The sequence below is a fragment of the Podarcis tiliguerta genome, assembly GCF_965153285.1.
Source record: "Podarcis tiliguerta genome assembly, chromosome: 5".
Lineage (NCBI taxonomy): Eukaryota > Metazoa > Chordata > Lepidosauria > Squamata > Lacertidae > Podarcis > Podarcis tiliguerta.
Window position 1 is genome coordinate 92,916,631 of NC_139538.1, and position 21,458 is coordinate 92,938,088.

The 21,458-nt window shown below is 45.3% G+C and overlaps 1 protein-coding gene across 1 annotated transcript in view; it reads left to right on the forward strand.

Moving 5' to 3' along the window:
* The window catches only part of SEMA3D (semaphorin 3D), a 182,790-nt gene that overhangs the window by 148,604 nt on the left and 12,728 nt on the right, over nt 1–21,458 (forward strand). Inside the window, exons 12-17 of the mRNA XM_083440752.1 lie at nt 6–228; nt 4,564–4,652; nt 7,251–7,292; nt 9,445–9,602; nt 11,507–11,571; nt 15,221–15,360. Coding sequence (XP_083296878.1) covers nt 6–228; nt 4,564–4,652; nt 7,251–7,292; nt 9,445–9,602; nt 11,507–11,571; nt 15,221–15,360 — 717 coding nt within the window. The remainder of the gene's footprint in view (nt 1–5; nt 229–4,563; nt 4,653–7,250; nt 7,293–9,444; nt 9,603–11,506; nt 11,572–15,220; nt 15,361–21,458) is intronic.

The window sequence follows — 21,458 nt, forward strand, 5'->3', positions numbered from 1 at the left end:
TGCAGTGCCCCAGCAAAACATACGACCCATCCATCAAGTCCACCAGAGATTTTCCTGACGACGTCATTAGCTTCATAAAGCGCCATCCGGTGATGTACAAATCAGTCTACCCAGTAACCGGAGCGCCGGTGTTTTCCCAAATCAATGTGGACTACAGACTGACACAGATTGTGGTGGATCGTGTCATGGCTGAAGATGGCCAGTATGATGTCATGTTCTTAGGGACAGGTAAGATGCACACAGTTGGCTCCTTTGTTTCCCATAGAGACTTCCATCTTCCTGCAAAATGCCCTTTGCATGTATTCCACACACATGGAACAATGTTGTGCATATGGATCATTGGGGATTGCACTGGGATTGTGAAAGACTTTGCCCTCCTTTCTTAACCCTAGAGCAAGAACATTTGCTCTTTGGAGCAGAGTATGTGCTTAGTTAGTTAGGGACACGGGTGGCGCTGGGGGTTAAACCACAGAGCCTAGGACTTGCCGATCAGAAGGTTGGCGGTTTGAATCCCCACAACGGGATAAGCTCTCGTTGCTTGATCCCTGCTCCTGCCAACCAAGCAGTTCGAAAGCACGTCAAACTGCAAGTAGATAAATAGGTACCTCTCTGGCGAGAATGTAAATGGCATTTCCGTGCACTGCTCTGGTTCTCCAGAAGCAGCTTAGTCATGCTGGCCACATGACCCAGAAGCTGTACACCGGCTCCCTTGGCCAATAAAGAGATGAGCACCGCAACCCCAGAGTCGGTCACGACTGGACCTAACAGTCAGGGGTACCTTTACCTTTACCTTTACACATCACAAAGCACTGTTGCTGTATGTAGGTTTTATTTTATTTGTTTTTTATCTTATATTTTGGAAATATACATCCAGGGTTTTTTTCCTTTAATTTTTTTGGTGGCCCCCAAGAGAGTGGGGCCCTAAGCTATAGCTTGTTTAGCTCATACGTAAATCTGGCACTGGTCTCATAATGAGGATGGCTGCAACTGAAAAATACCTGAAGCAGGTTTGGAGTAGGGGATATAGTTGTCATGTAGAAACCCTCACTGCAGATCCAGTTGTCTCACTGGAAAGATTCTAGAGTGTCTAAATCAGCTCCTTCTGGTGACAGGCAGAATTGGAGTGGAGGAGGAAGCCGCTCAGGCGCCCATAGGGGCGGGGTGCACTGTGGGGCCTCTGGAATCTGCCTGCCACCTCCCACTCAACCACCCTACAGCTGGGGGGGGGGAGGCAGCGGGCATACCGTTTGCGCAGCGCGAAACCTGCGCACGCCCAAGCCACCACATCTCTCCCAGGAGAGACTCATGGCTAGGGTGCATGTTGTCACCCCCCTCAGTGGTGACACCCAGGGCGGCCTGCACCCACTGCACCCCCCTTCCTCTGCCCCTGCAGAAATGCCAAGGCAGTTGGAACAGGTGCCTATCTGCAGATTTGTGCAAGGCTGCTCTCTCCATTTGAAGACTGCTGAGTACAGTGGTACCTAGAATCATAGAATCATAGAGTTGGAAGAGACCACAAGGGCCATCGAGTCCAACCCCCTGCCAAGCAGGAAACACCATCAGAGCACTCCTGACATATGGTTGTCAAGCCTCTGCTTAAAGACCTCCGAAGAACGAGACTCCACCACACTCCTTGGCAGCAAATGCCACTGTCGAACAGCTCTTACTGTCAGGAAGTTCTTCTTCCTAATGTTTAGGTGGAATCTTTTTTCTTGTAGTTTGGATCCATTGCTCCGTGTCCGCTTCTCTGGAGCAGCAGAAAACAACCTTTCTCCCTCCTCCATGTGACATCCTTTTATATATTTGAACATGGCTATCATATCACCCCTTAACCTCCTCTTCTCCAGGCTAAACATGCCCAGCTCCCTTAGCCGTTCCTCATAAGGCATCGTTTCCAGGCCTTTGACCATTTTGGTTGCCATCCTCTGGACACGTTCCAGTTTGTCAGTGTCCTTCTTGAACTGTGGTGCCCAGAACTGGACACAGTACTCCAGGTGAGGTCTGACCAGAGCAGAATACAGTGGCACTATTACTACCTCGGGTTACATACGCTTTAGGTTACATACGCTTCAGGTTACAGACTCTACTAACCTAGAAATAGTACCTCAGGTTAAGAACTTTGCTTCAGGATGAGAACACAAATCGTGCTCCGGCGGCGCGGCAGCAGCAGCAGGAGGAGGCCCCATTAGCTAAAGTGGTGCTTCAGGATAAGAACAGTTTCAGGTTAAGAACGGACCTCCGGAACGAATTAAGTTCTTAACCCGAGGTATCACTGTATTTCCACATTTCTGCTTGTTTCAACACTGCATAACAGCAACTTTCTGTGGTCAAAATGTAAACCATGCTTTTGTTTTCTTTAGCCATGGTTAAGGTCTGGCCACCAACCAGGATATGAAATCAAGGCCTGAAAGTGGGTTTGCAGACCATTGTTTGCATTAGGCATGCTTAATCGTTATATCTGCATTACGCAAATTGTGGTTAAGTCAGTTCCCCCCCCTTTCCTAGCCCCTCTGCTTGCAAAATGATAAAACAGGTCATGTTGCTGTATCCTGATATATATTTTTCAGGGTCAGGACTTTGCTCAGAAAGCTAAAGCAATGTACCACAGTACCTTTGGGACCTTAATCAGGGTTAAGGCAACCAACCATGGTTAGCGCTAATGATGGTTGAAAGCATTATGTCTGCACCAGGCCAACGTGTGAAAAAAACTATCATTATTCAGTGTTGCTCTTCATTAAAATAGTTTTTTTGCAGGTTATAGCACAAAATGTAGTCAGTAGATGGCAGTCCAGAATTTCAGCAGACAGAAGAGTACTGCCTGCAGTATCTAAATTGTTGAAAATTGAGCTTCCTAAGGGAAGCATGACATTTTTATTTTATTTTACAAATTTTAAACCCACCTTTTACAAAGTCATGCTAAAAACAGACTTCACTGCTTGCTTGTTTCTGTGTATTGGATTGCATAGTTAGTCTCTTTTTCTGTTTACCTACCATAAGTAAGATTGTGGGAAAAGTTAGTTTAGTCAATAGAGAAAATTCTGCAGTATTTTAAACATGTTGCAATAAATGATTCAGCTCACTAAGACTTTTTCCAGCCTTGTTTTCCAGTCACTCAATTCCAGGATCTTTTGTTTGTTTAATCACTGCCATATGCATGTCCCATGTGTAGCCTTGGAGTAGAACAAAATGAGAAGGGATTTTTTTTCTTTTCTTTTGGAAATAACGCAGGACAATTGATTGCAATGGCATTGGTTTTGCTGTTTGTTTGCTTAATGCTTCGCAATGCAGACCGCGAGGCTGTGGTTACTCAGTGCTCAGGAAAGATACTTTGTGCATGCTCAGAGCTACTAAATAGTTCCAAGACATGCGATCTGGTGAGACCTGAACTAAATCAACTGCTTCTCTGTACTCAATGCTACAACGCTCTTGAAGTTTTAGGTCATAGTTCACTGTCCTCAATTCAAATTTGGGAAAACAAAACCATTGTAGAATTAATTTCCAAATGCTAAACCAGTAACTTCATGATGCCATGAATTTGACTTGGATAAATTTATTTGAGCACACACCTTATATAGATGCTGCGTGGTGAAATTATCATGGATTCCAGATACAGTTTTTTCCACACTGAATGCGCTACAAGGTCCGTATAGTAAAAGCTATGGTTTTCCCAGTAGTGATGTATGGAAGTGAGAGCTGGACCACAAAGAAGGCTGATCGCCGAAGAATTGACGCTTTTGAATTATGGTGCTGGAGGAGACCCTTGAGAGTCCCATGGACTGCAAGAAGATCAAACGCATCCATTCTTAAGGAAATCAGCCCTGAGTGCTCACTGGAAGGACAGATCCTGAAGCTGAGGCTCCAATACTTTGGCAACCTCATGAGAAGAGAAGACTCCCTGGAAAAGACCCAGATGCTGGGAAAGATGGAGGGCACAAGGAGAAGGGGACGACAGAGGACGTGATGGCTGGACAGTGTTCTCGAAGCTACAAACATGAGTCTAACCAAACTGCAGGTGGCAGTGGAAGACAGGAGCGCCTGGCGTGCTCTGGTCCAGGGGGTCACGAAGAGTCGGACACGACTAAACGACTAAACAACAACAACAAGTTTGACCATTGGCATGGGGCTCCTGCAGGAAATGGCAATCCCATATCAAGTTCTTTGTTTCCATCCTTGGCATGTACAATTTTTGTTTCCTAGCCAGTGGCAGAGAGTCGTATAGTGAAAAGAAAGGGAGTTCCGGTGCTTTTTTCTGGGGGGGGGGACACAGGGGTACGCATACCCCTAAACATTTTGTGAATCTAAGTCTGGCCTCATTGAGGGGCAGTATTTCAATATGAGTAGGAAAATGAGCGTAACCCTAAACATTTTTTAAAGGAAAAAAGCACTGGGGAGATTCATGGAGCAAAGGCATCATAATGTGTGTCTGCTTAAAAAAATGAGGAGAGAGAGAATCCAGTGAGGAGGGTCTGCACTCAGTTAGGTGCCATATCTAAAGAAAATGAAAAATCTTAATGTAAAATCCAAAAATGGCCACTGATTTTCGGCTGTGTCCCTTTCTTGCAGATGTCGGAACAGTACTGAAAGTTCTGAGTATAACCAAGGAGAAGCGAGACATGGAGGAAGTGGTCCTGGAAGAGCTGCAGATATTTAAGGTAAGATTACAAGCCTCATTGATTGGCACACAATTCACAAAATCACAGAATTGCAGGGCTGGAAGAGACCACAAAGGTCATTTAGTCCAACCCCCTGCAATGCAGGAATCTTTTGCCTAAGGTGGGGCTTGAACCCACAACCCTGAGATTAAGAATCTCATGCTCTGCCAACTGAGCTCTTTCAGAAGGGCAACTGAAGGAAAATAAAGCTCAGTGGATTTCATTCTTCAAAAAGAATCATTTTGGGAGGGCATAAAATCTTCATTTTGTGTTCCTCAAGAATAAGTCACTCACATCAGTCCCCTGGAGAAAATTCTAGGATCTGCTGAAGTTTAATTAAGAATTCTGTATGCTTTTTTAAACTAAGGAATTATGGTGAAAAGAAACTTAAATGCTTATAACAGAATTGCCACAGAAAGTGAAGCGAAATATGAGATGAATTTGGAGGTTCCTGCTTGGGCAAAACATCTGCATTGATTTCAATATCAGATTAGCCAAATTTGTTGGTTTTTTGCAGTCTGGGGTAGGCTAGACAAGGAAGGAAAAGGCACACACCCCAAATAGCAGTTTTTGCTCTTGGCCCATAACTATGATGGAATTAGATGTTCTTCATTTGCCATGATTCTTAGAGAGTTGGCTTTAGGTCCAACCTTTGCTTTCCTGCAATGGTCTGGTGGCTTTGAAATCACCCTTGATGCCCTTGCCTTACACGTCTGTGGAAAACAATATTTTCTCCAGGTAAATCTCTCCCTGTGCACTTGGTACCTTGATTACAGAGGCGGAATACTTCTTGTTTTAAATGTCATCTTTTTGCTGCCATGGAGGCCAAGAGTGCTCAACAGGCTGCCAAGTAATCAGGAATTTCCGAGCATGTACCAATTTGCTGCATACTTGCGAGATCACGTCAAAGGGAAAGGCGCCATATCAGATTTAATACCAAACAGGGCTATTAGCTCAGCAGATGTTCCTCCATGTTATAAATGCACTTCTTATTTTTTTCATGCGAGGAAAAAAATTAGAAAGAGAGAAGGGACTGTAGTTTATTTACATGTTTAAGAAGCCACACCAGAATGATGTCATTGGATGTTGGGGTTTCCAAGAGCCAGCCCTTGTGACGACTTTGCAGGTGGTGGATGCTTTCTTGCCTTCAGCCTCATCTGCAGTCATCTATATGGTTTGCCCTGAGGGAATAGTTCCTCCCTTCCCTGGCCCCATTCAACACAAGGCAGCACGCACAAGCCCTGAAGAGTGCTTGCATCACGTGATGGTTGCAGATCTAGCATAAGGGGCAGAGTATTCTAGTGTTTGACATCTCATGCCACCCAGTTGCTTTCCATGGAAGTCCCTCCTGGGCTCAGTTGGCAACCCTTCAATTGAGATTCTTGGTCAGGAGAACCTCAAGTTATGGCTGGGTTGTGAAGCTCCTTGACTGACCAGGAACATTTCACAGTCCCTTGTCCTAATCTGCTTCATGAAATTGTTGCTGGAGTAGAGAACTATCCTTTGAAGGAAGACCAAGATGCAATTGAGACAAACAAATAATGAGCAAGTGATGGAGAGATGTAAGACTCGTACCAAAGAGTCTGTCTACTCAGGCCATCCTGCCCACTTCCATTTCACAGCACATAGGGAAAATACCTCTTTATAATAAGTTAGAATGTAGCACATGAAATTTATCTTGTTGCTGGCTCACATTTTCCCCCATGTATTTGTTTATTTAACTTATATACTGCTTAACATTTTGAGAGGAAAAATCTAAGCAGTTTACAAGTACCATAAAATATGACAAATGAAAACCATAAAAACGGCAAATACATTAGGGGCCCGTACTTGTAGTGACTGTGTGAGGCCCGAATCAGCCCATGACCTCTGTCACTTACAGAGGAGGCAAGTGAATCTGTACGTTCCGAAACACCCTGTATGGATGCCCACCCTCTTTAAGCGTGGAAAACCGGTGAGATGGGTGCCACAGAGGCACAGGCATTTGGCATTTTTGGCACTCCCGGACAGGAGAAGAAGAGGCTGTGAAAAGTGTGTCATTCTTTCCTGTCTTTCCAGCACTATTTTCCTGTCTGCTTTCCCTCAGCAGATCAGAAGGAACCTGAGGGCTGTGTACAGTATGAATCGCGTAGTGTTCAAGGGAGCCCTGCTCAGATACTTCTCTTTGAGCACATTTTCCAGGAAGGTTGGCCTTCACAGCTGTAGTTGATCCATTGCAATAGCTATGTTAGAGCTCGGAAGGTGTGATGCTTGGAGTGTTGGACTTAAGACACGGAAACACAGCTCCAAATCCCCGCTGAGTCCCAAAGTCTAGTGGGTGACTAACACACCTGGAAAATGGGCACACTTCCAGAAATACACCCTGTTTTCTTCTCAGGGAAGACAAATGAGTTTCCATTCCTGTCACAGGTGAATTCATCCCAGGCTGAAAGTCTCAGAATATTTTGGTTTCTAGGGAAGTACTATTTCAAACACCTAAGTAAAATTGCAAAGGATTTTGGCTACTGCTCGGTGGAGCAACAAATGTTTGATAAGCCTAGTCTTCAATCTAAGCGGAAGAAGGATTTTCATTGGGTTTTTTTTCCATTTCTTTTTCAGCATCCCTCACCCATCTTGACTATGGAGATGTCCCCGAAGCAGGTAATTTATAATTAGCAATTTTAGCACCTACAAATTGCTTGGACATTATTGGAGATAACTATACCAGTTTTTCAAAGAGGGCATCTAAACATTTTCTATCCTAATATTTTCATTTCTTTCTTTTTCTTGAAGCATAAAAAAAAAGTCACACCCTAGTCTGTCTTCTCTAACCCCTCACATTCAATATCAGAATACTTCTTTTGTTCTGAAATATATTCCTGTATCTATGAAAAAGCTATAAAGGGGGGGGGGAGTGGGGTAAAGCAATGTTTGTTCTGTTCTTTTATTTCCCAAACGCATGAGTTGCACTGAAGTACCACTGAAATTAGTCCGTGATTTTACAATCCTGTGCAGCTCTACTTGGAAGTAAGTCTCATTGTGTTCATTGAGGCTTTCTCCTTAATAAGTGAGCGCTCAGGATTACAGGCTCAGTGGAACTACAATGAACGTCCTCTGATTTAGGTACTCCAGTCCATATTGATAGAGCTCATGAAAAAAACAAACCCATTTCTATAGGTTTCTCATCTCAGGCAAACATGTATTTTGATTAGATTGCACCAAACCTGTGTTCCAATTTCCCAAGTGTTTTCTTCCCCATTAAATAACTTTCAAATTTTCCGCCTCATTTGCAGGGCACATTCAGAATTTGGGTGGGTGTAGAGTTGATCTTATTCTATTGCTGCAAAGTAAATAAGGCTGATGCCCACACTTCCTGATCTGAAAAAGCCCCATGCAAAAAGTTGCCCCATGCCGTCTTCTCCTGGGCTTAAATTGAAGGGAGAGAAGCTGAGGAGGAGACTAGCCACCAATTGCCAGAGACTGGTGTGAGCTCACGGGTTTTGCTTTTAAGAGGAGTCCTTGTTCCTTCCCTTAATGTTCCCTAAACTCCCTCGGCCCTGTATAACTGAAGTAGCATCTCCACCCCCATAGTTCTGCCCGGACACTGAGGTCCAGTGCCGAGGGCCTTCCGGTGGTTCCCTCCCTGCGAGAAGCGAGGTTACAGGGAGCCATGCAGAGGGTCTTCTCGGTGGCGGCGCCTGCCCTGTGGAACGCCCTTCTGTCAGATGTCAAGGAAATGACTTTTAGAAGACATCTGAAGGCAGCCCTGTTTAGTGAAGTTTTTAACATGTGATGTTTTATTCTGTTTTTAATCTGTTGGGATCCACCCAGAGTGGCTGGGGAAACCCAGCTGGATGGGCGGGGTATAAATAAATTATTATTATTATTATTATTATTATTATTATTATTATTATTATTATTATTTTAAAAACAAAAAACTTTCCACACATGTAGCTTTCATGCAGTGATTCCTTTCAAAGTAAAAGGCCTTCCTTTTTCAAAAAAATGACAACAAACAGCTGTCAGGCAGGTGTTAGGCATCCCTGAGCGTAGCGAAGGACGTCATGGGTTTTCACAAAGCTTGCAGACCCAGGAAGGCGGCAGAGTGAAGACCACCAGAGAAATGATTTGGAGCATGAATGAAACAATACTCACAAATGCCCCTTAGCCATCTCAAAAGTAAAGTAACAGCAACAAAACCCCACATTCCACCCATGAATTTTTTTGGCTCCAGTCTGATAATTTTCAGATGCAATTTCACTTATTAATTGAAAGGGTTTTGTTTTGTTTTTAAGGAAGGGTTGTTTTTTTTTGACACAGCTCTGGTTTTAAGCTAGTCAGCTTCATAGCTCATATGTCTCTGTGAATGGAATTATGGAATTCAATAGTAGTATGTGTTTTAGAACTTTTATACCGTTTTCAATATGCTACCTGCCCGGGAGCTTTGATGTGGACTTGAGAGCCAGTGTAAAAAGACTGGCAATGTTATGTCTACTGGTTTTGGCTCATATTGTTCTTGCAACTTACTTGGAGAAGAAATGATTGCCGTCTATATCAGAGTGGCTGAGGAAAGCCAGCTAAATAGGCCCTGCTCTAAAAACTTGGAGATGAACTGCGCAGAGAGATTACTTGGACAAACAGAGTTTGTTCACTGATTACCAGAACATAAATTGCATTTGCTGTATAAATTTGTAAGGATTGTATAAAAATAGAAATTTTTAAATGAAAAATTGCTAAGAAGGAAATCGAGGCCAAAAGAAAAAGGGGTTTCTTGAAGAACGCTTCTAATTCATTTGCCTCGCCTGATTTTCAGCAACAATTGTACATTGGTTCCAGAGATGGATTGGCTCAGCTCTCGCTACACAGATGTCACACATATGGCAAGGCTTGTGCAGACTGTTGCCTTGCCAGAGACCCCTATTGTGCTTGGGATGGAAATTCATGCTCCAGATACACACCAACATCTAAAAGGTGAGTGATATCGTTCCTGCCTTGACCGAGCATCTAAGAGCAGCTTCTTACTTGACCCCCATGGTTTAACACAGATCTACTCCTTCCCACACTGCTGGGTTAACCTGTGAAGCTCTGGACTCTATGGGATGAGTTCAAGGCTGGCATTGGAGATGGAGGACACCAGAGCTTCCCCATGGATCCTCTGGTACCATCTGCTCTGCTAGTTCATGTACAGGTAATCTGGGTAGGGTTAACTAAGCTTCACTCAGAGTAGACCAATTGCAATTAATAGACCTCACTTAGTCACGTGGCGCGGTGGGTTAAACCACAGAGCCTAGGACTTGCCGATCAGAAGGTCGGTGGTTCCAATCCCTGTGACGGGGTGAGCTCCCATTGCTCGGTCCCTGCTCCTGCCCACCTAGCAATTCGAAAGCACGTCAAAGTGCAAGTAGATAAATAGGTACTGCTCCGGCAGGAAGGTAAGCACCTTTTCCGTGCAATGCTCTGGTTTGCCAGAAGCGGGTTAGTCATGCTGGTCACATGACCCGGAAGCTGTCCGCCAGCTCCCTCGGTCAATAAAGCGAGATGAGCGCCGCAACCCCGGAGTCGGCCACGACTGGACCTAATGGTCAGGGGTCCCTTTACCTTTACTCACGTTCATTGATTTCAACAGCTGCACTCGGGGTAAAAGTTAGTTAAATACCCCCCCCACACACACACAGATGTTTCCATGATGTCAGCAGGAGGAATCTTTGAATACTGTTACGTGTTACCTAACCTCTGAACAGTGGAAACATTTCAGGGACACCAGTTGGGCTTGACTTCCTTGGAATTTAGGTCCCAGGGTTGGTGGCATCTGTCTCAAGATGCAGTGGAGTGTGCCTCCAGGGGTGAAGTCAAGCATCTGGAGAATCACAGCGCCCGTTGTGGCTGTGAAATGCTTAACTGCTGCCTCCTGCATTGTTTTTTTGCTGTGTTAGTGACTTCCCTGGGGTGCAAGCCTGGGCCGTGTGTCTAGAAGTCCTGGGCTACTCAGTGCACAGCCATTAAAAGGTCTTGTGTTCAACCTCGCATCGGGCAATACATCTGGGACCTGAAACAAGCTTTCGCTGTTTGGGATGCTGCTCTTTGGGATTCCAGGAACTCCATTCCGTTCCGTTTTCTCTTTCCTCTCCCCCAGATTTCTGGGTATTCCTCACCCCGCCCCACAAAAGTGGGTCAGGATTCAGGAGCACACTCAGTTCTCATTGGAATGTTTTCCCATTTTTGCATATCTGCCAGGCTTGGAGTACCCCAAGGCCTCTTGCTACCTGCCTGGTTCTTATGGGTGCATGGTGCTTATTTGGCTATGGAAGAAGCAGCACTCGCAGCCTGAACACCAGAAAGAAAAGGAAATTTGACTGTGACTATAATATCAGGATGGGATGCGGGTGGCGCTGTGGGTAAAAGCCTCAGCACCTAGGGCTTGCCGATCGAAAGGTCGGCGGTTCGAATCCCCGCGGTGGGGTGCGCTCCCGTCGTTCGGTCCCAGCGCCTGCCAACCTAGCAGTTCGAAAGCACCCCCGGGTGCAAGTAGATAAATAGGGACCGCTTACTAGCGGGAAGGTAAACGGCATTTCCGTGTGCGGCTCTGGCTCGCCAGAGCAGCGATGTCATGCTGGCCACGTGACCCGGAAGTGTCTTCGGACAGCACTGGCCCCCGGCCTCTTAAGTGAGATGGGCGCACAACCCTAGAGTCTGTCAAGACTGGCCCGTATGGGCGGGGGTACCTTTACCTTTACTTATAATATCAGGGGTGCCTTATTCATATATGTAATCTGATGTTACTTTCAGCAAGTGAGCAACTTCCCTTAAGCTCCATCCCACATCCAAAGAACAGCAGGCATAATTTCACAAAGTCATGACAACCTTTATTTTTCCAGGCGTGCAAGGAGGCAAGACGTCAAATATGGAGACCCAGCTACCCAGTGCGGGGATACAGAAGATAGTAAGTATCTGCATCTTTGTCTCCAAAAAGAGAGGTGAGGGGCCTAATGAAATAATGTGCTCAGCTCTTGCAAGGCCTGGCAGATGATGCTCAGATACCAGAAGTGTAGCTGGCTGTGGTGGCTCTGTGTAGATCAAAAGGCATTTACTTCTTAAATTCAAGGGCTGAATTAGAGTATTGGAAACAACATCTGGCTTACATTCCTTGATAGATGGCATGCACAAGCAGATCTGTAAGCAGCGCCCTCAGTGCTAATAGACCGAGCAAGCCTCTTGAGAGTTAGCCTAGGTCTATAGTGAGCTTGCTGTTGACAAAACCGGGGTCCATAGATGTGCTACATCATGTGAAGTGATGCAACCTGGAGGCAAAACAGAAATACAGAAAAAGCAGAGAATACCCTTGCAGGCAGAGAACTCATTACAAGTAACTTGCACTATGCACACTTTTAATTTGTGCACCAAAAAATTGAAAGAGGGCAGGTGTCTGGGGACGAAAGACTTTTGCAATCCCACCCGCTATTGAAGCCAATTTGTTCTGACTAGAGATGATTGGCCGTGTAGGTTGAGAGTTGCCTGTATTCCTTTCTTCATCAGGAGTACAAATAGTTAACAGGGAAGTCTGTGGAAGTCTGGGAAGCAACTTGGGGCAAATATGCCCCCTTCCCCCCAAAAAAAGAATAGCAGGTCTGGTTGGCTGGTTCTTGCTGTATACCTGAACTAACAACGAGCTAGTTGGACTCTCTGCAACCCTTCAAGAAACACAAAGAAAGGAATAGTTCTGGAGATGGCGACCATGGAAGAGTTAATTGGTGTCTATGTAAGTACTATAACTGAACGTGAGAGGAACGCTACAGCTTTCCAAGAGCAACGCAGGAGGTCGGCTTAGGCAAGTGAGCCAAAGAAGCAGAATTCCCCCAAGGAAAACGGAGGAAGCACACTTTTTTCCATTCCCTTGGCTTATTTCCACAGAGCATAGTTCCAGCTATCAAGCTATCCAGGCCTTCTTCTAATTCTTCCTTGCTAATTAAACAATCCTCTTCTTAACAACGGCCTACTGTCTCCCACCACTATGGACACTGATGGGCTTGCCAAGCAGTCTGGCTTGCTCCCCTGGCAACTGGTACTGCTGTCTTGTGGTTAAGATGAAATTTCTGTGACAACGTAACATAACGTCTTAAATGTTCAACAGGGCATTTTGTTTTCCTTTCTTAAACAAAACAATAGGGTCCCCTGCCCCGAACACACATTTGGTTTATTATTTGATCCAGGAAGAACAACTGTTTTCAATTGCTCCTCAGTTATTTCAAGTTAGAGCTCTGCTGTAAACTAAAATTAAGGGCCATCAAATGGACCCAAGTACAGACAGGGTGAATGAGGGCTGCTGCTTTCTGTGCTGCTACTTTGAGAGTGTAAGCTGTGACCCAAGGAAACAATAAGTTCTCTTTCTGGAATGAGCCAATTGACTTTGTCCTGTAGACTGATAGGATTTGACACAATATAAAGCACCGTGCAGTTATGGACTGTGGAAATGGAATTCCTCATATAAGAGCCACATTTAACGTCTTCTGATCTGCATGGTACAGGTTTTGTTCATGGCTGTATGTGGGCCTGTTCTTTTCACCTTGGCCTTTGCCCAGAGACGTAGCTTAGATGGAAGCTGCAGGTATGGCTCTCTAATCTGCCTCAGTGGGAGACATCTAGGAAGCAGGTTTTTACTCCCTCCTCGTCTTCCCAAATGGGGAGAAGTTCCAGGCAAAAAGTATTTAAGCAAGTTTGGTTTCATTTGGAAGGATGCCGCAGGAAGCTGATGGCATTTTGCAATATTTGTATTTATTTACAAATGGAGGGCTAGAAAGACATATCATTTCCCCCCACCCTCGCTTAGTTTGCCTGTTCCCTGTGGTTCGAGGGGTGGAATCAGGATGAAGAAGGCAACTGTTCCCTAGCCTTAAAGGTAAAGGTAAAGGGACCCCTGACCATTAGGTCCAGTCGTGGCCAACTCTGGGGTTGCGGTGCTCATCTCGCTTTATTGGCCGAGGGAGCCGGCGTACAGCTTCCGGGTCATGTGGCCAGCATGACTAAGCCGCTTCTGATGAACCAGAGCAGCGCACGGAAATGTCGTTTACCTTCCCGCCGGAGCAGTACCTATTTATCTACTTGCACTTTGACGTGCTTTTGAACTGCTAGGTTGGCAGGAGCAGGGACTGAGCAACGGGAGCTCACCCCGTTGTGGGGATTCGAACCGCTGACCTTCTGATCGGCAAGTCCTAGGCTCTGTGGTTTAACCCACAGCGCCACCCGCGTCCCTCCCTAGCCTTACTCAGCCTGAAATATCCCTAACAGAGAAATGCTTCTGGCTACTTTGCCCCTGACTATTAATAGAAGTCTGCAGCAGAACATCTGGCTCTGTTAACATCCTCCTGTACAAACTCAAAATCTTATAACACCATGTGACTATGGGGAGTTCTTGAAGGAAGAACAGGGTGGAAGGTGAAGACAAGGCATGTCAAGCCTTGTGCCCAGGGTGGGCTTCTTCTACCACAATGGTAGCAGGGAGATATCCCAAAAGTTTAGCGTATCCATTGCTATATCCTGTGATTCAAGTCAGGTGGCACTCAAGGCTGGTTCCAATCACTCTCCAGTCTCCTGACTCTGTGCATTCACACCCGGAGCAGAAAAAAACCACAGATTCTGGCCCTGAGTCCCTCTTCAGTCTAAGGCTTGTTGTTGAATCATACATCACTTCAGAGAGTTCTGCCAGACACTCCTGGTCTGTGTTTATAGATTTACAGTGGTACCTTGGGTTAAGAACTTAATTCGTTCTGGAAGTCCGTTCTTAACCTGAAACTGTTCTTAACCTGAGGTACCACTTTAGCTAATGGGGCCTCCCGCTGCTGCTGTGCCACCGCCACACGGTTTCTGTTCTCATCCTGAAGCAAAGTTCTTAACCTGGGGTACTATTTCTGGGTTAGCGGAGTCTGTAACCTGAAGCGTCTGTAACCTGAAGCGTCTGTAACACGAGGTCTGTTCCTCTTCCAGGTAACCTTGAATGGCTTAAGCTGAAAAAAACGTTTGCATTAATTTATTAGTTATCTTTGCTAGTTATGTTTGTTAAGAAGTGCATTTATTATTTGTGAGCTGCTTCAGAAAGTCTAAGATTTCTCCCAGGGAAGGAACTTAGTTCTGGGATGGGTACCCCAAATGCTTACTTTTCAGTGGTGGGGCAAATTTAGAGTTCAGGTTCCAGATGATGTCCCTGGGAGCTTTGCCTCTAAGGAAGTCTGTAGCAGTCCTTCTGTTAACCCTCTTCCTGGAGCTAGCTGCCAGCCAGCAAGGTCACTGTATCCTCCTCACGGTTCCCAGTCTCATTAAATAGAGAAGAAGAATTCCTCTAAGAAAGGCTATAGATCAGATCCTGATTCCATCAGTGGTTTAATTGAAAGGAAGTGAACAATTCGGCCTTAAATAGCACTGTTATACACAGCTTGCACCAAGTTGAACCTTCGTGTGTTGTGCTAAACCTGAGGTGCCTCTTGTTTCCCTTCACAGTCCATGCGCTGCTCTACCATCTGTTCTGCATCAGCTATGTTTTCCCTTCACTTTAAGAAATCAGGGCAGGGTTAATCTTTTGTACCATGTTTGCGTTCCAGGCATTAGTCATGAAACCACTGATGAAAAGGTGATTTTTGGCATCGAATTTAATTCGACGTTCCTAGAATGTATTCCAAAGTCCCAGCAAGCTTCCATCAGGTGGTTCATTCAACGCTCTGGAGAAGATCACGAGGAAGAGGTAAGTTACCATCATTACGAATGTCTTTTCCCTCTGGAAAACTTCTAATTCCGTGGTCAAAGGCAGGGGTTAATAGAACGAACAAATATAGTCTCCCTTGCCTCAGCTCACATACTTGGGAATGCTCCAATAATATCACCATGGAATATCAAGGCCGAGAAGATAGTCCCTGTGCAATTAGCAGCCTTCCTTTTAACATTACGCATGGAGTTTTGGATATTCACTGTAATGTCCACACGCACTGCAATTCTTCCATCCAGGCTAAATGCTGGGCTCATCACAGGAACCACGTATAAGGTAAAGGTAAAGATACCCCTGCCCGTACGGGCCAGTCTTGACAGACTCTAGGGTTGTGCGCCCATCTCACTCAAGAGGCCGGGGGCCAGCGCTGTCCGCAGACACTTCCGGGTCACGTGGCCAGCGTGACATCGCTGCTCTGGCGAGCCAGAGCTGCACACGGAAACGCCGTTTACCTTCCCGCTAGTAAGCGGTCCCTATTTATCTACTTGCACCCGGGAGTGCTTTCGAACTGCTAGGTTGGCAGGCGCTGGGACCGAAGAACAGGAGCGCACCCCACCGCGGGGATTCGAACTGCCGGCCTTTCGATCGGCAAGCCCTAGGTGCTGAGGCTTTTACCCACTGCGCCACCCGTGTCCCCGTATAAGTCATGTTCAAACAAATCATGCAGAGATGACTGAAAACGGTCACAGAGATGCCGGCCACCTTTCTCCATTCATTGTTTATCTGTCCATACATCTCCTCTGGAAACTCCTTTTCCCCAGGGGTTGGGAGGGGGTGAAGCACAGACAATTAACCTCTCAAGAGATGAGCATAGATAAACAACAGAAGCTGAAAGAGACGCTTTTGATCCCCTGCGGCTTTCACTGCTCGTCTCTGGGGAGCCTCTGAAACTCTGAGCAGTTGGAACCTGGCTTACTTTTTACGCAATGAGCATAACATTTAGTGATGCTAAATTCTCGAGAATAATCTTTTGGAGAATATTCTCAAGAATATCCTCCTAAAGATTATTCTCGAGAATTTAACATCACGAAGCCCATCTCATAACATAAAGCATGTATTCAGTATTCATACATTCATGTCCTTGCCTACTGTAAACCTATCAAAATATCAAAAATTCTCATGGGGGACTTTGGGGGATCTTTGGGGCAAAGCGTTCAGCAAAGGGTTTTGTTTTGTTTTGTTTTGTTTTACAGTTGAGGGGAAACCACCAAGAGTATTTTACTGTGTTCCTCTGTGGTACATTGCAAAAAAATAATAATGTGCAGATGATGTTCTTGGGTGATCTTAGAAGTTATGATGGAACATGATGGAACCTGTATTAGGACCTTTATTGTGCATTTGTGTGCTCCTAGGGTGTGTGTGTGTGTGTGTGCGCGCGCGCGCATTTAATAATTTATAAACATAATTCCATAAAATAAACTCTATTGCCATGTATAGAATGGGATGGAAAGTACAGCAGAGATGGATCCTTTGCCACCACCACCCCTTTTTAATTGTGTTGGCTAAGCACTCTAATAACCAGTAAGGTAAAGGTAAAGGGACCCCTGACCATTAGGTCCAGTCGTGGCTGACTGTGGGGTTGTGGCGCTCATCTCACTTTATTGGCCGAGGGAGCCGGCGTACAGCTTCTGGGTAATGTGGCAGGCATGACTAAGCCACTTCTGGCGAACCAGAGCAGTGCATGGAAACGTTGTTTACCTTCCCACCAGAGCGGTACCTATTTATCTACTTGCACTTTGATGTGCTTTCGAACTGCTAGGTTGGCAGGAGCAGGGACCGAGCAACAGGAGCTCACCCTGTCGCGGGGATTGGAACCGCCGACCTTCTGATCGGCAAGTCCTAGGCTCTGTGGTTTAACCCACAGCACCACCCGTGTCCCCTAATAACCAGTATTGCGCAGCAAATGGGTAGAGAAGTAGGCATCGTTTGCACATCTGGAGCTGTCTTAGACTGAGCTCGACTAATTCAAACAACCAATCAATCAAATCTTTATTACGATCATTACCAACTAGACTAATTATACATCTGGCCCAGCATTATCTGTCCTGGCTACCCACACCTCTCCAAATTCTCGAGTAGGAGTACTTCCTAATGCTGCTTTCTGAGATCCTTTTAAATGCTGATGTCTGTGATCCAAAATGAGATTTAGCCCTTGCCACCTGTGTTCTGCTGTGGAGCCATGGCACACAACCATCAAGGAATTTTAAAGGAGTAAAGTTGGGTCCGGACTTTGCTTCCTAAGAGCCTAGCTGTCTTTAGAACTTAATAAGCACTGGTGGGTAGTTTCTGCACTACAGTGTGTCAAAGGGGACACAACAATGCCTGAAATCAGAATTTAAAAATAAAATAAAAGCATATTGCTGGTAAATTCTGATGGAATGGGCAGTCCAACAGGAGACTGTGGCATTTTCACAATGTTTGGCTGAGCACTCTTAATCCCTATAGTTGTAGAAATACATTAAAAACGTAACGGACCCCTGACAGTTAAGTCCAGTCACGGACAACTCTGGGGTTGTGGCGCTCATCTCGCTTTACAGGCCAAGGGAGTTGGCGCTTGTCTGCAGACATTTTTTCCGGGTCATGTGGCCAGCATGACTGAGCTTCTGGTGCAACAGAACACTGAAACCAGAGCAGTGCACAGAAACGCCGTTTACCTTCCCGCCAGAGTGGTACCTATTTATCTACTTGCACTTTTTGGCGTGCTTTCAAACTGCTAGGATGGCAGGAGCTGGGACCGAACAATGGGAGCTCACCCTATCGCGGGGATTCGAACCGCCGACCTTCCGATTAGCAAGCCCAAGGCTCAGTGGTTTACACCACAGCACCACCCGCGTCCCCAGAACTACATTACCCCAAAGTTAAAAGTACAGTAGTACCTTGGTTTACAACCATAATCCGTTACGGAGGTCCGTTTGTAAACCAAAACAGGTTGTAATCCAAGGTGCGCTTTCGCCAATGGGGCCTCCAAAAAATTTTGTTTGTAATCCCAAAAAAGGTGGGGTTGTAATCCCCAAAAAGTTTGCAAACTGGGACAGGCACTTCCGGGTTTGACGTGTTTGTAATCCAAAATGTATACAAAGCAAGACGTATGCAAACCAAGGTACTACTGAACTGCAGTTTTAAGCGCTGGGAAAATGCTGAAGAGCACCTACAGTTAGGATTTTTCCACAGTTCCACTTGTCTCAAGCCTAGAAAGCAGGGATCCTATCAGTTTTCCGCTTCTTCCTTGCTTCCTAGGCACCAGTCTGAGGGGTTTTGCCTTTCTGCAAAACCAGAAAAAAGGTTCCCGCCTAGAAAACCTGCCCTTTAGAGCTCAGTCTGTGGAAAACCCAACTGCCATTTGTTCCGACTGAGGGGCAAACATAGATGTGAATAAGCCCTGAGATTCTTTAGGGAAGTCATGTGCTGTAAATGTGCTTTAAATGTATGGTGTGTACTCAGCCTTACCCTTTGTAAAGTCACAGTTTCTTCCCATTTATTTGAACAACTTTTCTTGCTTTCAGTCTTTCTTCATCCCTTTCTCCCTCTCACACACTTTCCCCTCCTTTTGTAACCATGCTTCTTTTTAAAAATACATCAGCTTAAAGGCTACCATATTTCAGGATGATGATGCCACCTTTTTGAACATTGTGCCCGGGATACTACCAAGTGAAGTGCTGTAATAGCTGCTGTGATGTTTCAGCGGATCTTGTAAATGTCACTCCAGAAACAGAAGGGTCATGTGTTGTTCACGGTGACATGCAATACGGTTTCCTGAGGGGAAGGAGAGGGCAAAATCCAGATTTGGTTAGCAGGCATTTGGCCCAGCAGGATGCCTCCCTGGTCTTCACCTTTGAGGTCACGCTTTGGAATCCCACTTCCAGTCAGAACAGGGTGTGGGGAGCAAACAGGATCTCCGCTGGTCCCGGAGCTGTCACCAGGTCATTCTGTCGCCAGTGGGAGTCCACCTCCCTGCAGTCTGAAGATTTTTTTAAAAGGGTCACGAGTCAGTTGCTTGGCACTCTCATTCTAGTGCTGTTGAATGAAGGGTGTGTTTGTTCCTGAGGTTTGAAAGTTAGTCACTGACTTATCACAGGAACTATGTAGGTTGTGGGAGAGGTGAAAGAGATGAATTAATCTTAATAACATCCGTGACATTATTTGTTTATAGTGCTGTATTCTTAGCTTTAGATATTACGATTTATGTGGAAATTGGTTGTTGTTTTTCTTTTGTTGTGTACTTTTTAATGTGTTTTATTTATTGTTTATGGGACGCGGGTGGTGCTGTGGGTTAAACCACAGAGCCTAGGACATGCCGATCAGAAGATCGGCAGTTCAAATCCCTGCGATGGGGTGAGCTCCCGTTGCTCGGACCCTGCTCCTGCCAACCTAGCAGTTTGAAAGCACGTCAAAGTGCAAGTAGATAAATAGGTACCGCTCCGGCGGGAAGGTAAACGGCATTTCCGTGCGCTGCTCTGGTTCACCAGAAGCAGCTTAGTCATGCTGGCCACATGACCCGGAAGCTGTACGCCGGCTCCCTCGGCCAGTAAAGCGAGATGAGCGCCGCAACCCCAGAGTCGGCCACGACTGGACCTAATGGTCCCTTTACCTTTACCTTATTTATTGTTTATGACTTTAGTTATGTTGGTAATTATGTAAATCTTGCCATGTTGTAAGCCGCCTTGAGCATTGTTTTAACTATGGAAAGGCAGCATACAAATAAAATGATGATGATGATGATGATGAAGCTACAATGCATCTTATGCTCTTCTATTTATTTATTCCTCATTAAGTTATTCTGCGCACATGATGAGTGCCAGGGCCAAAAAAAAAGAAACTCTGATTTTTTTATTCGTTTCTTCAAAAGGGCCTCTTGTGAATATATAAAATCTGAGCCCCTCTTTCATTTGATTGGCCCCAACACAGAATCCCATGGAACTCTTGCGTTGCCAAACTGCCGTGTGCATTTACAGGATATGCGACAAGCCGTATTCTTGAAATGACAACTGCGAGTTCCTGTTACTCCTTCCATTCCTCCACGTTTACAGATGGCCAGATGGAACTGAGTCAGAACAAGTTTTTTTTATCACCTGCTCCATCAGTAATCTGCTATTTTTCCATGTGTCTGTTTCATGTTGTTTGGAATTGGGCAGTGGCAGTAAAGTCTAGTTGGCAACCGCAATTGCAGAGTTCGGTAATGGTGAGCTGAGTCCTGCTCTTGCTAAACAGTTAGTAAAATTCGCAGCTGGGAAAAGTGGCATGATGATGGGATATTGGCAGGGCTTTTCAAAAACATGGATGGATGGATGGATGCCCATGTATGTGAAAGGATGTTTCACTTGGTGATGGCCTCCTGGACTTTATTAGTTACCGTTTCTGAGGTTCCTTATTTATTATTGCCTTGAGCAGAAAACTCAATTAGAACATTTTGTGGAAATAGTCATGGATCACAAGAACAAAATGGTTGCATTAGATGTGATTGGCAATTCCTCTAGCCCAGTATTCCGTCTTCTCGGCTGTTTCCTAGTTGGAATGAATCGTGTGGCGCTCTCTGTGCCAACATTCCCAGTTTCCAAGGAAAGAAGCAGCATCTGGAATTTGCACTACAAGAGTTATGAGCGGCCTGTACGCATCTGGTGACAGCGTTGTTCACAATAGCAAACTAACTAGAGAACATTTCCAATACATTGGGAGTTACTCTGCCAGTGCAACCTCCATGTGGAAACATAGGAATTGGAGCAGTAAGAATCGTAGTCACATGAAATCATGGTAGTCGACAACTGGGGCCACGGGTCCTTTGGAAAAACACCTCAATGTATGCAAGAATTTCTATGAGCAAGGACACAGTGTTGAGGCCTATCAACAGATTATTTCAGGGTAGTAATGGATAGTCCTTGTAGGCCTAATTACGTAATTGAGTTTATATCCTGCCCTTCCCCTCGAAGGAGCCCAAAGTGTCAAACTCATCGACAATTTTTTAAAAATTAAAGTATTATAAATCAGTTAAAATATTCTAGAAAGAGTTAGTCATAAACATTGTTTCATACCATAATTTCATGGTCATCAGGAACAGTGTCCTCCAGCCACCAAATGCCCAG